This window comes from Pollachius pollachius, assembly GCF_949987615.1.
Source record: "Pollachius pollachius genome assembly, chromosome: 3".
Classification (NCBI taxonomy): Eukaryota; Metazoa; Chordata; class Actinopteri; order Gadiformes; family Gadidae; genus Pollachius; species Pollachius pollachius.
Window position 1 is genome coordinate 8,682,150 of NC_136936.1, and position 18,102 is coordinate 8,700,251.

Below are 18,102 nucleotides of genomic sequence, written 5' to 3' on the forward strand. Positions count from 1 at the left end.
GATGGTTCCAGAAGATGAGTAATCTCTCAGGATCTACTCTGGTTTTCATTAATAAATGCAACAACGCAAACACAACAAAGACGACCCGGGGTTTTCCAAGGTCAGAGATCTGCTTCCCAGAACATTAATGTCCTTATCCCGGGAGGAGCAAAACATTTTCATATTTGAACGTATGCAATGTTTACATAACCATAACTTCTATTAATGAAGAGCATTCTGTGAGAAAGAGTTTTGTTTATACAATAGGGCTTTAATCTGTGTGTGTATGTGTGTACGTGTGTGTGTGTGTGTGTGTGTGTGTGTGTGTGTGTGTGTGTGTGTGGGTGGGTGGGTGTGTAAAGCCACCCTGCTATGACTCACTTCCAGCTTTCTAAACCCTGTTGAGACTGAATTGTCGTTTTAGTAACCCAGTAATTAATATATATTTTTATATATATTTAGGTAATAAGTTAGTACAGTCTCTCACTCACACACACACACACACACACACACACACACACACACACACACACACACACACACACACACACAGACACACACACCTCCCCCCCAGTCTTGGAACTGATATCTGAGGGTCCCCCCAAGGAAGGGAGGGAGGGAGCAGACTTTGGGAAAACAGCAGAAATCGTATTTTCTCTCCTCTCTCTCTCCCTGTCCCCCTCCTCCCCCAGTTAGTCCCCCCCGCCCCCAGTTAGTCCCCCCCGCCCCCAGTTAGTCCCCCCCGCCCCCAGTTAGTCCCCCCCGGCCCCAGGGTCGCTACGATGGAAAATGGAAGCAGAGGTCACGAGGGGTCAAGGAGGTTAAAAATGGATCTGACGGCAGGCCCTTAAAGACATGTAGAGAGAGAGAGAGATCAGAGAGAGAGAAAGAGAGGGAGCAAGAGACACAGACAGACAGACAGACAGACAGACAGACAGACAGACAGACAGACAGACAGACAGACAGACAGACAGACAGACAGACAGACAGACAGAAAGAGAGAGGAGATGCAGGAAATACATTCCTCAGGGGAAGACTGGAGAATTTGGGGAAATGGTAACAGCCTTGAGGCAGAGGGGGAATGGGTAGAGAGACAAGGAAATGGGTGGGCACAAACATTAGGCCGAAGAAAGAGTGAGAGGAGAAGTAAAAGGGGTCTTGACAAGGGCTCACACTTGTTTCAATTGGAACTGATGTAAAATACACATGTTCAGCTCTCTGTAAGAAGTCCTAGTATATATGAAGAACGGTGATTCACGAGGTCCAGGGTGAACCACAGCTACTGAGAAGACCCAAAGAGAGGGCTGATGAATGTCTTTGAATCCCTCTGGAAGATTCTATCCACCAAGCAAAGAGAGGAGGAAAATAGGAACAATTGAGCCTCCCGTACTCAATCTGTCTCGCTAGCTTACTTACTCACTCTGTCTTGTTTGTTCTCTCTCTCTCTGTCTCTCTCTCGCTTACTTAATAACACTCTCATTCTTGTTTTACTTTTGTTTTATCTCTCTCTCTTAGCTTACATTGTCTGTTTCTCCTAGTTCACACTTTCTCTCTATCACCCCCCCCCCCCCCCCCCCCCCCCCAAGACAAAATATACACACACAAAACAAAATACACATTCCTCAGAAATGAAACAAGGAGTGAGTGGTTATTTTGCAGAATGCAGAACAGAAACAGTCCCTGAGAGCAGGAAGAGTATAGCCGTGAAGCCCCACACTCCCTTCCCTATCGCAGTGTTTTCGTCCATAAGAGAAACATTGTGTCAAGATGTATATTTCTCACTACTGTGTGGGCAGCTGGCAAACTCTGCCCGGACTTCCAGGCAGCATGAGCTGGCATGGAAATAACCTGGCCAGTCAGTTTAAATACAAACATAATGGAGCCTAGCACTACAGCGGCATTCTCGCACATACGCACACACACACACACACTCAAAAACACACACACACTCACACACACAGGCACACACACACACAAACTAAAACACACACACACACACACACACACACACACACACACACACACACACACACACACACACACACAAAGATCCATGGCAATGTCTCTACCTATCGCTACAAGCGTTGCTGTAGCTCATGGGGCCTGGCGGTGACACATGGCTCCCGACTCGTAAACACAGAGCTGAAGTTAAGGACGCAAAGGAATCACCGGTATTATTTGAAGCAGGAGGGAAGATGAGTCCTCACTTGGTCCCCCAACTCTCTGACTCACCCTGTGTCCTCCTGACCCTGGGTCTGTCCCTGTCTCTCAATCCCTCTGTCTCATTCTTTCCATTTCACTTTCTCTCACTCTTTCTAATCCTCTCTCTCTCTCTCTTTCTCCAATTCCCTTTGTCTCACCCGTTCCATATTTAAATCTATCTCCAACACTTCTCTCTCTCTCTCTCTCTCTCTCTCTCTCTCTCTCTCTCTCTCTCTCTCACTCTCTCTCTCTCACTCTCTCTCTCTCTCTCTCTATCTCTCTCTCTCTCTCTCTCTCTCTCTCTCTCGACCGCATTGGCAGTGACAGCAGAGCTACCAGCTCAGGTCTGGATCAGATCAACCGTAGGGTGTTATTCTTGCAGCTCTTCAGCAATCCATAATATGAAGTCAAATAAACAGTCAAATATACAGTCCAGTATACAGTATAATGTACAGCGCAGCCCAAGGAGGCCGGACTTGGACCTACATGTAGTTAAGAGGCCATATAACCGTCCGTGTAACCAGCCTTTGACCCACTTGAGATATCCCCCGTAAACGGGCACTCATAAACTCACACAGACGCGCACGTGACAGTGACACCTCGGGGTAAAACAAGCATGTCCTCGCTCACCTCCTTCTTTGGTCTTCATGTCCAGCCAGGGGCCCCACTCGGAGGGGCCCTGGCTGCTGTGACAGGCCACCCTGACGGAGTAGAGGCTGTGGGGCTCCAGGCCCTCGATCAGATGGCTGGAGGGGGGGATGTTAACGTTCTGGTTGTGGACCAGGTCCCCGGGGCCGTCTGAGTCCAGCTCTCCTGAGCGCTTGGCCTGGAAACATTTAAACAGATGTTTGAAAAAAAAGCGATGATGATAATAATGATATGATAATAATATTATAATTTCAATCAGTTTTGTCAGTGGATCACTTGTTTGCATGAAATTGCCATAATTGATTGTGCGTATAACCAACACGGGATGAAAAACAAACAAACCACAAACTAACATTCGTCTGAAGGGAGTTCACCCCCTAAATTACAGGTAGATAAGAATATCCATTATACGCCCCCTGTACCTCTCAGTAACAACAATATCATGTTGTCAAAACAAACAGCTCACACACGCACGCACGCACGCACACACACACACACACACACACACACACACACACACACACACACACACACACACACACACACACACACACACACACACAGGTATTTAATAGAACAATAAAGACCAGGAACACGGCCACCCCTCAGAAGTGTAATTTTTACACTCGTTGCGTTTACTGCCCTGTTTGCTAATTCTCCGCTAGCGTGCGAGATGTGAGCCGGGCTCAGAGGTGTCGGGGGGGGGGGGGGGGAGAGTTAAAAACCTGCTGTCTCGGCACAACGCTGTGCAGGGAACGCGTTTAAAGAGGAACATGGGGGGAAAGAAAAATCTTGGTCACAGCTAACCCGAACCACATTAAGACAAAAACAGCCTCCTCTCCAGGCTATTGTTCCCCACCGCTGCTTGTTATGCTCAGAAGTTGCTCATTATGGCACCGCTGCTACTGAAGGGGATTGAAGCTAGCTCCAGCAGAGACCAGTAATGGTCAGGATAAAGGCCAGGGGTGCAGCTGAGTGGAATCATCAACTTTAACAAATGCCAAACTACGAACGCGGCAGCAAAAAAATAAGCAAATAAATCTCACTGCTCCTAATCTTGGCCTCGCATTACCTTACTATCTGACCAATACCCATCCAGGTTGATGTTTGCGTCAACATACTAATGTTGGGAATAGAACGACGAAAGAAACTTCTAATATTTCTAACAAGGGACATTACATTTTTCTGATGCACCTCTGTACCCATGAAAGAGCCGGGCTATCCTGGGTAAAACAGAACACGACGGTTGATCCGATGGTGGTGCGGGGGGGGGTGGAGGTGGTGATGCGTTTGTGCCTTTGTTGGCTGAACAGGTGTAGGGGTAAAATGCGCGTTTGACGAGGATTCTTCTGGGAACGTTAAAACGTCCGTCGGCTTGTCGTCGGTAGCGGGGTCAGTTTGTGGCGAAACCCCCGAACGAATCTGCATGACAGATGAATGTTCTGCCGATTGTGTGTATGAATGAGGAGCCTGTGAAGAAATGTGCGTGTGTGTGTGTGTGTGTGTGTGTGTCAGCGACTGCGCAGAGTCAAGTGTGAGTCAGTGTGGGGCCGTCCAGGCTGTAAACAAGAGCCTTAATCTAATTTAACAGCTCAGCCATGAGTCACTAATGGTGCATTCCTCCGGACCGACTCAAGGCCACAGTACCTGCTGTCAGCATTAAGACCCTCTATGCCAAGGTCTTCGTCAGGATCCTGCTCACTTCCTTCCTCTTTCTCTCTATCTTTCTCTTTCGTTCTATGGTTCCCTCTTTTTTTTGTCTTTGGTTTCATTGTTCTTTTTCATTCTCTTCCCTCATTCCCTTCTCTCTTTCCCCTTTTTTCATTCTTTCTCAAATTCTCTTTTATTTCTCTCTCTCTCTTTCCAGCCTTCCGTTAACGGAACAATAATATCTTGGATTCCTCGACTTCCACTCTGTGTGGCAGAGAGAAGTTAGACTTTTAGAAAATGTACCCCCATTTTACATAGCTGGCCCCTTGACTTCTCCCCCTTGGTGTCTGTGTGTGTGTGTGTGTGTGTGTGTGTGTGTGTGTGTGTGTGTGTGTTTGTGTGTGTGTGTGCGTGTGTGTGTGGGTGTGTCTGTGTGTGTGGTTGTGCGTTGTGCCAGTGTGTGTGCGTTGTGCGTGTGTGTTTGTGTGTGAGAGCTTTATTAGAACCAGACGTTTAGGGGTGGTGCTGTTCAGCTCCCCCCACCCTGACCCAACCTAACTAGAGCCCCCCGAGGGAGGGGGGGGGGGGGGGGGGAATGAGAAATATAGAGAGAGGGGGGAGGGGGGGAGAAACACTGTGAAATATGAGCGACAGAGGTAGGAAAACAAAGAGAAGGAGGGAAAAAGTGAGCGATAAAAGAAAATAAAAGAGACGAAGTGAGAGAGGAACAAACGGAGACTGACAAAGAAGGAACAGAAGAAGAGACGTAGTGGAAAAGAGAACAAGGGCGAGATACAAAGGAAGACAAAGAGAGAACAAGTGAGAGAGACAGAGAGCGAGAGAGAGAGAGAGAGAGAGAGAGAGATGGAGAAACAGAGAGTGAGAGAGAGATGGAGAAACAGAGAGTGAGAGAAAGATGGAGGAACAGAGAGAAAGAGAGAGAGTGAGAGAGAGATGGAGGAACAGAGAGAAAGAGAGAGAGAGTGAGAGAGAGATGGAGGGACAGAGAGAGAAAGTGAGCAAGAGAGAAAGAGAGAGAGTGTGTTCCATTAGGTTGATCCAGGAGGCCACTTTCCCAGAGTGAAACCCGATCCCCAGCGACAGTAACAAGGGAGGGAGGAGCGAAGGACGAGATAGAACCAAAGAACACAAAACCCAAAGCTCCCCTTTATCCTCTTTACAGTGAAAAATAATCAGCCTCGCCTAAAACAAACCTGACTTGCAAACCAGGAATCAGCCTTGGCTGCATTCTTTGAAACACGAGTTCGGTGCCCGTTCAAAAGGTGGCGGTTTTGAGCTAGGCCGACTGCTTGGCGGTTCTTCTTGCAGGTTTATCGAGAACCGCTCATCCAAACACACACTTCACACCGCACTTCCTCGGGTCGTCAGCAATAAGCCGGCCAAGTGTGAAGTCGAGCAAATCGAGGGACAGACAGACACAGACTCCTCTAATTAAAGTTGGAACTGCTGTTTGTTTCAACCTCCAGGAGAGAGGCTAGAATTGTTTGGATACTTTCCCCCTTTCTCCTACCACCACCACCCCTTCAACCCACACACATACGCACACACGCACACACACACACACACACACACAGACACACACACACACACACAGCTTGACTGTTTACCTGAACTGAACAGCGGATGATGGGGTAGTCGCCACCGAAGCCCGGAAGCCATGACACCCGTAGGGTGGTCTGGGTGCTCTCTATCACACTCAGTCTCTTGGGCATAGAGGGTAGCACTACAGGGAGACACACAGACACACAGGGGGCCCGAGAGAGACATACAGAGACAGAGAGAGAGAGAGAGAGAGAGAGAGAGAGAGAGAGAGAGAGAGAGAGAGAGAGAGAGAGAGAGAGAGAGAGAGAGAGAGAGAGAGAGAATTAAATAGGTTTAATGTATTGATTTATTTGTTTTAATTTGGAATGCACACTTCTTTTCAACATAGTGTGCCGTTTAAGTAGAGCATGTTGTATAGTTTTAGGTGTGTGAATGACACCTACCTGTGATGGTACCGGAGCCGGACGTGGCCACGCCCTTGTCATTGTGGGCCTCGCAGGAGAAGATGCTGGTTCGGTTCAGACCTGAAAGAACCACACAAATGTGTTAAACAGGAAGCCCCAACAACTCCTTTACCCAGAAGCCTTGAGGTCAGCAACACACTGACATGAGAAAAAGGGTGAGAAAAATACATCATCAGCAACAAGTCTGAACTGGAGCTGAGACTGAGGAGTTTTGAATTCCATAGGTTCATGTAAGTTCTCACTGCACACTGTGAGGAAGAAGCACAATTAGTATTTATGTGTGTCTGGCACATTCAATGTAAAAGAATGTTCTTGAACATCGAAGAGATCTAAAAAATGTTTTAACACCAATGTAAAATAACAAAATGTATCTATTATTCATGAATACAAATGTGTGCCGCTAACTTATCAGCAACGGTTAAATACGTTGTCACTTGTCAAGAACATCAATCTGTCAAAGTGCAAAGCAATTTACTGCAGTTTCACAATGCAACATTATCCTTAAGCGTAGCATTACGATTAGCATGAGGCTTTTCTGCAGCGATCAGACCGGTCTGCCCATGCCTCACACGGGCACCGTCTAAACACCTCCCAGGCCACAAAGCAAAGCTTAAACATTTACTCTGATCCAGAAAGCAGTGCCGTGAGGGCGATAAGCTTCTTCACGTAATTATTGGTATCAGACCGTAAAGGGCCGGAGCCTTCCAATGGCCATGGGAATCAATCGATGGCTGGCGATGCTTGTGAAGGCACAACGGTCCGCTTTGTTCATTTAAAACCATCAGGATTCCTAGAAATGCTTTCTACAAATCCTTATTTTAATGGTTTTCAAATTTCATTTGCAAAAATGATAATCGACGTTGACTGATGTAATATATAATGTTCGAGCAGTAGTTGATAAAACATTGTCGTTTTCAAGATTCAAGACCTTTATTGTCACTCTGGTTGTACGAACACACTGGTGTGACATTCTTTGGCTGGGAGGCTCCGTTTACAGGTGGAAAAGATTAGAAAGATTAACGATAACGTCAAATAGATAACATCAAATAGAAGATTTATCATAAAGGCGGGATTCGGTTCCTGCTCTGCTGCAAAAACCCCTCTGACAGCTGCTGCCCCTAGGACAGCATGAGTACAGTCACATAGTGACTCACCAGGGGTTCACACACACACACACACACACACGCACACACACACACACACACACACACACACACACACACACACACACACACACACACACACACACGTTGCCCCTCTCAATCTACGAACTTATGGTCACACATTGAAAAAGAATGCTGTGCACGAAGGCACTAAAAGTCAAGAAGCGTCACACACACACACACACACACACACACACACACACACACACACACACACACACACACACACACACACACACACACACACACACACCACCCACATGGAGTGACATTATAGAAAGCTAAAGGTTCCTTAAGTTCCCTCTTTGTGGCCCTCAGATAGCATCGTGAACATGGCTCTCTTCCGGCGGGCGGGAGGCCCCCAGCGCGGCCCCCAGCGCGGCCGCCAGCAGGGCCCTCCGTGCTCCCAGCTCCATGCCACCATTGTGTTCCGGGACGGAGAGGGAACAGAGGGTACGATCCCTGGGCCCCGAGAGGGCGAGAGAGGGAGAGGGAGCCTGTGACTGAGAGAGGGAGAGAGAGGGAGAGGGGGAGAGAAGAAAGAGAAAGAAAAGCTTGTGGAGGAAAGCGAGAGACAGAGAGAGGGCTGGTGCACGGGATTAATCGGGAGATTGGGAGAACGCTAGAAAGAGTTACAGAGAGGGGGGCTTGTAATTCAGGAGTAATAGAGAGGTAGTTAGAAAGAAATAGAGTGACAGAAAACAAGAGAGAGAGAGGGTAAGAGACTAATGGTCGAGAAAAACAAGAGAAAGAGGAAGTAAGAGGGAGATATCAATCCAATTCAGAAGACACAGAGAGAAAGAGAGTGATCGATAAAGAGACAGAGAGAAAGAGAGAGGCGGGGGGGGGGGGGGGGGGGGGCTAACAGCTGAATGAAGGGGTGAATGAACTGACTCAAGCCACCGTGTGATTGTTACTTTGTTCCTTCCTTCCCCAAAACACCAACAAACAGCCAGCAAACAGAGTCTCCAAAGCGCTGAATGCAGTGTTTACGTCTCTCTCGGTCCTCCAGGGGAAACGCTGTCACTCTGCTCTGGTTCTCAGGGGTTTGCTTTAGTTTTCTGGCCAGAGGGAAGCAGTGGGAATATTCTAGCCCCAAGATAGTTTGAGATGAGTCTAATTTGGGTCCTGTTTGGGAGATGGGTTTTAGATGATCTTGGTAGTCCGCGTCCATGGTTTGAGATGAGTCGTGTTTTGGAGAAGTTAAGTTAGGTATTAGTTGGGAGATGTTTCTGGATGGTCTTGGGAGTCTGTGTCCATGGTTTAAGATGAGTCCTGGTTGGCAGTCGCTTTGTTTCCCTCGGTGGTTGTTAGGCTTCTGTGGTGTTTGGAAGCAGCTGGAACATTCCAGCGCTCTGAGTGGTCAGCTAGCGTTGGATCACGACCTAGCTGAGAGGCTGCCAATCACATGCTGATGAGTCAACCACAGAAGCTCTTACCCCTGCAACCCCCTAGTCTGAGTCACCCTTACCCCCAACACACCCTGCACCACTGGAATCACCCCCGCCACTGGATGGTCCCATCACAGAACGGATCTGTTCTCTGGGGGCTGTGGTTGACATTCACCCCCACACACACAGCCATTCACCAGCACAGAACCACGTTGGGCAGATCTTCAATAGCCCCTCTGGCATCAATCCACACTTCCTGCTTATGTGCCAAGCTGGAGGCTGGCTACACTGAGCCAAGCTTCAGGGAGGGAGGGAGGGAGGGAGGGAGGAAGGGGATCAAGGGACGCTTTGAAACCCTTGTTGAGATGGGGTGCAACGCTAGGAGACTACTGAAGGATCATCATGATGTCCCGTTTTGAGAAACGATTAGTAGCCATGTAGATGTATAGGTATTTCATTTACATCATGTGACGTAGGGATTGTTTTAGTGGGGCCATCCTTGTGTATCTGACTGATTGATTATTTAATGTGAACCTGGATCACTGGTGTTCTCACTGGTACCTGTCGGTTAGCAAAGACCATGTGATGTACTGAACTAACGGATAACTGTCAGGTAGTAAAGACCATGTGATGTACTGGTACCAGTCAGGTAGTAAAGACCATGTGATGTACTGAACTAATGGGTAACTGTCAGGTAGTAAAGACCATGTGATGTACTGGTACCAGTCAGGTAGTAAAGACCATGTGATGTACTGAACTAACGGATAACTGTCAGGTAGTAAAGACCATGTGATGTACTGGTATCTTTCAGGTAGTAAAGACCATGTGATGTACTGGTATCAGTCAGGTAGTAAAGACCATGTGATGTACTGAACTAACGGATAAATGTCAGGTAGTAAAGACCATGTGATGTACTGGTACCAGTCAGGTAGTAAAGACCATGTGATGTACTGAACTAACGGATAACTGTCAGGTAGTAAAGACCATGTGATGTACTGGTATCTTTCAGGTAGTAAAGACCATGTGATGTACTGGTACCAGTCAGGTAGTAAAGACCATGTGATGTACTGAACTAACGGATAACTGTCAAGTAGTAAAGACCATGTGATGTACTGGTACCAGTCAGGTAGTAAAGACCATGTGATGTACTGAACTAACGGATAACTGTCAGGTAGTAAAGACCATGTGATGTACTGGTATCTTTCAGGTAGTAAAGACCATGTGATGTACTGGTACCAGTCAGGTAGTAAAGACCATGTGATGTACTGGTAACTTTCAGGTAGTAAGGACCATGTGTTGTACTGTACCAGCTGGTACATGTCGGGTAGGAAAGACCATGTGATGTACTGTACCAGCTGGTACCTGTTGGGTAGTAAAGACCATGTGATGTACTGTACCAGCTGGTACCTGTTGGGTAATAGAGACCATGTGATGTAGCTAACTAGCTGGTACCAGTCAGGTAGTAAAGACCATTGCTGTGTTCCAATATCCATACTATCCGTACTTACTAGCCTTGGTTTGGAGTACGTAGGGCGTTCCAATTCAGATTGGGCGAAAATAAGTGTACTGAAAGGACCCGGATGGTGTACTCAAAATCGCAAAGTCTGGATCGATGTACACTTTTCGTACCCAACGGCAGCCATCTTAGCTACAGCCAGGGCGCATTTTCCACATAGCCTGCATTAATAGAGTCAGTGCACCACGTGTGCACCACGGAGTATTCGATTTGGAACAACACTGACATCTGAAATTTAGCACACTTAGTGAGTGCGGATAGTGTACTACGTTTAAGTGTAGTCATGGAAGTATGGATATTGGAACACAGCACATGTGATGTTCTGAACTAGCTTGTACCAGTCAGGTAGTAAAGACCATGTGATGTACTGGTACCTGTCAGGTTGAGTGTTGAGGGGGACAGGGCCACAGAATCCTTCAGGGTGTTCAGAGGGGCCCCGTCCCGGAGCCAGATGACCCGGACGGGTTCTGGGGGACCGTGAGCCACGCACTGCAGCCGGACGGAGACGTTGGCCACCACCGACATATGGTGAGGCTCCAAGGAGAAGTGAGGCAGACCTGCGGAGGAGAGAGGAGGTTCAGATACTTGACACACACACACACACGCGGATAACCGCTGGGCTGCTGTTGCGATTCCTTCACTTTTCTCAGCTTAAGTGGATGGGACCTTGAGTGAGATACACCGTTCCCAACTGCTTTCGAGAAGCCGGTTGCTACCTTGGCTACCAATGGCTGTCACCAGACACACCACTGATGATGCTTTCACGTTGTGAATGGGTGAATGTTTGTGCAAATAAGTGAATGTTTAGAAAAAAGATATAATGCGCTTTATGCGTCCACAGAAGCCCATAATGAAACCAGTTTATTGTGCATCTGCTGTTCTGTGTCCCAGTACAACCAGAGACAATTAGTTATCCATTCACCAGTGCTACTCTGTCATGGCTTCTCAGACCCAACCCTTCTCATGATCCTACCACTCTCTTATCCCCCCCGAAACCTGGCATTCGTCAAATGTGTAGAGACAGTGAAGACAGGTATTTCCGGTATTAGCCGCCTCTAATAAGTCTGGGAATCACACAGTGCTTGCACAAGGTTTGGGCTAACATTGATCATTTCCTGTATGTATGTATATATATATATATATATATATATATATGTGTGTTTGTATCTGGACTTGAACTCACCCTCCAGCTGGATGTTCCCAGGTTTTGACATGGTGTTGTGACCTTCCAACTTTACTGCACAGCGGTAGGAGCCCATGTCTGGGAGCTGGACCTTCTCCACCCTGTGACGTTCCAGAAGCACATTGTCAAACTCATAGCCAAACAACAGAAGAACCGAAAATATGTCAACAGCGCCGAGAACAATGAGGATGTGTGCCGTTTAGGCTGTTTATGATTACACTTCTGGATGAGCCAGTTGGTCCAATCAAACCAGATTAAATTCCAACAGGTTGTGGTGTAAAGGAAGTCCCAATTCTTTCACCCTCTTTCGCGTGAGATTATTCAGGCTTTAAGAAATAATGTGACAACCATGCCTTAGAGAACCGCAACAGGGAAATGGAAACATCAAGTGTAGGGCACGGCACGCTCACAGGTGCTGCACCAGAGGTATCTTCAGGGCAGGTGTTGCTATTCAACAGCACCACCACATAATGGGAACTCTTTGGGATTAGCCTTCATTGAATGCACTGAATAGTAGAGATAAGAAAAGGGCAGCAGACAAACAAAACCAGAGGCTGATGATTAACGCACACACACATACACACACACACACACACACACACACACACACAAACACACATGCAGGCAACTACCACACACACAAACACACACACACAGAAACACGCACACACACAGACACGCACACATGAACATATGGACAGACAGACAGACAGACAGGCAGATAGACAGGCAAGCAGATCGACAGGCAAGCAGATAGGCAGGCCGTCATGCAGATAGACCTCCATCCAAAGCATTCAGATGAGTGAGATAGGAGGACACTATACAAACAGGCAGACAGATAGGTAGACAGACACACAGAACGGGAGACAGATATACAGACATAGACAGACATAGACAGCCGACTGAAAGACGGATAGGCAGGCAGACACACCCAGCAGTAAATGATCAATCCCAATCCAGCATCAGCGTATGCTCAACGCTGGGTACCTGTGCTTTGACTTCCACAGTTTAACCCTTTAGCCTTAGGTCAAGGCGAGGTCGGGCATTCCCCCCATGAAGCCCTATCATACGACGAGACCTCCGTGAAGACCCACCTCAGCGTGCTGATGACCATCCAGCTGTCCGTGTCCAGCGGGACCTGGATCTGGTTGGTGTCGGCAAACTCCAGCGGCTGGCCGTCTCGGAGCCACCAGACGTCGGGGGGGTCTTCCTCGTCGCCCCCACGGCCCTTCAAGCTGCACTGCATCCTCACCGGCTTGCCCAGCGAGGAGATCACCGTGCTGGGGCTGCGCACAAACTCCAGCTCTGCACGGGGGGTTCAAGAGAGGCAGAGGCAAGACGATAAAGGAATGAGTAGGATGGATTAGGATTTGATTGCATTGATTTGGAGATAAATAGTCAAGGCCTACATGGTGCCCATGATCCTGCAAATGTTTATGCAACTTTTAGGCCCGGGAGGAATTGAATATCGTGACGATAAGATAACACGTTTTCAATCCATGAAAGGAAAAACTAGTGTTACAGCAGAAAAATAATCAAACAAGAGAGATTAGGAAAGATAAATAAGATTATCAATTGAATTATCTGGTCACTTTTATGCATTTCATGACTTTATCGGTGGTCCTTAATTGTATTATTTATTTCATGATCAAACCAGAGACCTGCAGGCCATGCTGTGGTTAACCACAAGCCACATATCTATCCTCTGTGTCCCTGACTGGGAGATATGCTGACCTGAAGCCTGATACTGAGACAAAGGCTTCTTGTTCGGAGGCAGAAACTCACACTACTGGCGTAAGATCTTGCCAGAGCACACGGAGCCAAACACAAACGCACTAACTCACTCAGTCTTTGTCTGGAACGGCCATACATATGTCCCATGCCAGGATTTAAAGACAAAAAAAAAAAAAGTTTTTACGAATAGAAAATTGTTCATTGCTTCCAAACTTTTGGAACGCTCCTCAGCATTCTCTGACAAAATAAACTATGTGTCAAACTTAATAGTTTGAACCCTTGAAGAGCAAGGGAAAGCTGGAACCAAATCTATATAATGACCACTGACTTCTCCCATCAACTTAATTTTATCCTTTGACGCCACTCAGTTAAAACACTGTGATGGGCGACGCAGGATGTGCACAATGTGTGTGTTTAAAACTCGTAGGAGCCGTGGAGATGGTCAGGGTTTAGTGTTTTATGGAAAAGGAATACCCTGTCGCGCTTCTTCTGATTGACGGCCATAAAGATTTTCTCAAGCTTGTCACCCCCGCCTTCCTTGTCTGTTTTCACCGCCGACCTTCAAACTTTGAACTCTGCACTGCGACTGCAGAGGACTCAGTGTCTCCTGCGTTGGCAAACATAAACAGCCATAACTCAGCTACTTTCCTCGTGGGTCAGACTCAGAACCGAACCGCATTGAGTTACCAGCTTCCTCGCTGCACAGGACTGTTGATGTCAACAAACAGCGCAGTCTGTGTGGCTCTAGATCACGTGCACGTCATGCAAATGCACACATGCACGGCCGGCGTGACAAAAGGCTTTTTCTTGCGTGAAAGGGGCCACTGATTTCTGGCTTCACGGTGTCCCTGTGTGTGTGTGTGTGTGTGTGTGTGTGTGTGTGTATGTGTGTGTGTGTGTGTGTGTGTGTGTGTGTGTGTGTGTGTGTGTGTGTGTGTGTGTGTTCCCTGGCCTTCAAAAGTCATTCCAGAACCCATCTTTCAGCTTGAGCAACTTCTTTCACCAAACGGTTCCGTCCTTCTATTTTGTGCTAGTGTACCGGGAACAAGACAAGCTGAGCTTCCCTTTTTGGCTTCCCTCCAGCTGTGAAGTCTAATAAAAATGCGCTTGTTAAGCTTTTATAAGAATGCTACGGTTGCTGGAATATGCAGACATCAAACAGTGTGTGTGTGTTTGTGTGGTTGCGTCTGTTTGTGTGTCCGTTTGTGTGAGCGTGCGTGTGTCTACGTCCAACCACAAGCTTTCACCACTCTGTCTTTCCTTCACTTTTTACTCCCTCTGTCTCGCTCTCTCTTGTGTGTCTCTCTCTCAAAGTGGACGTCCACACGTTAACAGGGCAGGGGAGATACCAAGAAACATCATACACATGCAGGCCGCGTCCATCTATCACTCTCTCACCCCCTCTCTTTATCTCTCCGGCTTTTAAAAGGACATAACTCCAAGCAGGCCGCTGTTCACTCCCTTTACCCTTGACTTTTTTTACTTCTTTTCATGCCATTCTTGGTATTTATCCCCTCACATCTAGTCGCCCCCTCCGCCTCCGCTTTTTTTTTATTTATTTTTTTACCATCTCCTTCTCCTTCTCCCGTGGCCCCGTACTCCACAGCCCATCCATCATCACCCCCCCCCCCCCGCCCATCTGAGTCAGACCCGGGACCCTGTCTGACTCACAAGCTCACGCATTCCATTTACGGTTGTTGTTTTGTTTTGATTTCCTTCAAGACTCCCTAATGCTACTGCATTCCTTCACCGACTCTAACACTACTTCTACCTACGCCCCAAATTAGCTCGCACCCACACATCCAACCACACCAGCAGAAGCGCTCTGTGCTAAAAGCCTGTAAATCAAACAGGGCTGTCAAGACAAAACTATGTTTGGCCTTTCTTGGTTATGGTTATAAACTGTAAGGACAAAGTAGTATGACTTCTTCTTCCTTTATTCTTGGATAACACAGTAAAGTGTAAATAGTCAAAACAGAACCATGGACAGGTGGAGGCCCCTGTGATAACATACTGCAGGGGCCAAAACATATCGTCTTGTCCGCAGGCCACATTACGACGCCAAAACGAGTAGGCTACATCAGTTGTATGGATTGCAGTAGATACCTGCAATGCTGGCAGGTAAAGAATAAACCAGATTTAGAAAGAATGTTGTTCATTTCCCACGCCCAAGGAGGCGGCAAACCTCACACCAGCTGATGATAAACAGCCACAGTCAATAAATCAAAAGCTGAGCGTCACCAAACTTTTGTTTGATGAGGAATATAGATTGGTTGTTTTTCCAGATGGTCCGTTTTTTTTTTCCCATGAACACGAAAGATCAGTATCCATTTAAATAACAACAAAGGCTCTATCAAGGGATCTTGTGTGTATTTAAACACCCCCGCCATTTGTTGAAGGTGTTTCATGCAATTGGTTGCTCAGTTTGCCTTCTTTGCATTTAATTAGAGCGGCCAGATGTGCAACAGATCTGCAGCTGTGGTTTGGCTGCTCTCACAATCCAATAGCTAATCAGTTTAATGGCTGGGGAAAGTGCACACGACTAATTGCTCATTACGATGTTTTCATGATTACAGCTAAACAAAAGCCATGCATAAAACAAGGCGACTTACCTGTCACGGTGATTGATCCTTCAGTCCTCAAAGCGGACAAAATCAACACAAGCATCACCGGTTGGTAGATCCCCATGCTCACTTTTCTTTTTTGGACCAGTCCGATTAACTGATTCTTCATGTTAATGTTTTAAGAGTATCAGGGCAAACAAGATCAACTCAAAGCATCTCGCCGGTAACCCCCAAAAAAGTTGATCTGAAGAACTTAAGAGTTTCGCTGCTACTCCAGAGGACGTTGAGAATGTTGACGGGTTATCCGCAGGTATGGTCAACTCCGATCCCGTTTCGCTTCTCCTTTCCAGCAAAGTGAGGGACAAATAAAAAAAAGTTTGCTGACCCAAACTTTCCTACCTTCCTCCCTGGAGCGGTGTTAAAGAACTGATGTCAAATAGACGCCTCAACGCCAAGAACACGGCGCAAAAACTCATCTAAAGTCGCGTTGAAGTTTTCAGGAAAGTTGATTGAGTTGTTTAGAAAAACATTCCGCTCCGATGGGAATAGTTTTGAACCGGACTGCCGTGTAGTCTCTTGTTCCTTGTCCAGACCCTGCCCGTTTGCCCAACACTCCCTCCGATACTCCTTGCTTCGTCCCCCTTTTTTCTTTTCCCCTCTCTCTCTCCTCCTTCTAACTAGCATTCAAATTCCTCAACTCAAGTTCTTTCCATTCTCCTGCTGCCCCCTCCTCCTCCTCCTCCTCCTCCTCCTCCTCCTCCTCCGACCTCCCCCTGCGTCTCGCTCTTTTCTCACAGGAGGAGATGTGAAAATCCTGGGGGTTTGCTGCTTGCGTCGAGACAATTCCCCGCTCGCTTTTTAATTACGCCCGGATTCCCAAGGGACGGGTAAATCACCCGCTCCCCGCTTCAAAACAAAGTAAAGCCATGGTTGGTTCTCCCAATTTCCTGACTTTAACCTGAGAATGTAATGGACCCAGACAACGAGGCAAAACAAACTGACCCCTGGCCAGAAGAACATTTAAATTAATTGGTTTGATTTATATCCTATATCGTCGATTATTTTGATAGGGTAAGGGTTAATAATGAAAAAACATCAAACATTTTCCAAAGGTTGATAAAACATTAAAAAATTACACATAGGCCTATTGAACAGTTTGCTATATTATAAAAAAAATAAACATAAATCATCAATGAGAACACAAAACAGAGATGCAACTCACTTTGTGCTACAGGACTGAGTCCATGAAGCCCCCATCAACTTTAATGTTGTTTTTAAATATAGAATATTTGGGGGATTTTGCTTCCAACGTTGGTATACTGGAAACGTGCATCCATGTACTTTTTATATTTACATAGGGAACATTAAGCAGACACTATTATCCAAAGCAACTTACAATAAGTACCTTTGTCATAAGATGGTGAAACAATATATCGCTGTCGGTACAGGAAGGATATCCAGTGTTGCATATTGCATAATAATAAACATTTATCAGATGATGAGCCTGCAGGCAGCGTAGACCAACAGCAGATCCTTGTCTGGCGAGGAGAGATGTCTAAAGGTGTTGGTTGTGTATTCAGATCCCAGACGTGATACAGTTAAAGCTTTTGGTCTGGAGGGAGTGGGACAGAGCAATACAGGGATGGGGGGGGGGGGGGGGGGGGGGTCTTCAGTTCTCCTACTGAATAATTAAGTCGCCAGGAACTTCCCTGTTGTTGTTCTTTTTCTTGGGATGTGTTTTCTGTGTTGTTGTTGTTTTTTCCCACGAAAAACGTCAGGGGGGCCCCAGAGATAGAGAGAGAGAGAGAACGAGAGAAAGAGAGAGAGAGAGAGAGAGAGAGAGAGAGAGAGAGAGAGAGAGAGAGAGAGAGAGAGAGAGGTGGGTCCCCCTGGCCCTTTAAGAGCCTTGCTGTGCTGGGCTCTCCTCTGTGTTCCCAGGCTCTCTAATGGAGACACACAGGGACTGAGAAAGACCCCATTGTGTACCTCTCCCTCTCTCTGCCTCTCTCTAGAGCTCTTCAATAGAGGGCCTCGGCAACAGTGCC

At 47.0% G+C, this 18,102-nt stretch overlaps 1 protein-coding gene across 1 annotated transcript in view; it reads right to left on the reverse strand.

Annotated features, from left to right (window-relative positions):
• The window catches only part of axl (AXL receptor tyrosine kinase), a 37,101-nt gene extending 20,393 nt beyond the window's left edge, over window positions 1-16,708 (reverse strand). The window contains exons 1-7 of the mRNA XM_079732641.1: window positions 16,106-16,708; window positions 12,854-13,064; window positions 11,760-11,860; window positions 10,951-11,133; window positions 6,486-6,566; window positions 6,108-6,223; window positions 2,812-3,007 (exon numbers count right to left, since the gene is read on the reverse strand). Coding sequence (XP_079588767.1) covers window positions 2,812-3,007; window positions 6,108-6,223; window positions 6,486-6,566; window positions 10,951-11,133; window positions 11,760-11,860; window positions 12,854-13,064; window positions 16,106-16,226 — 1,009 coding nt within the window. The 5' untranslated portion in view covers window positions 16,227-16,708. The remainder of the gene's footprint in view (window positions 1-2,811; window positions 3,008-6,107; window positions 6,224-6,485; window positions 6,567-10,950; window positions 11,134-11,759; window positions 11,861-12,853; window positions 13,065-16,105) is intronic.
• Between the last annotated feature and the right edge of the window lie 1,394 nt (window positions 16,709-18,102).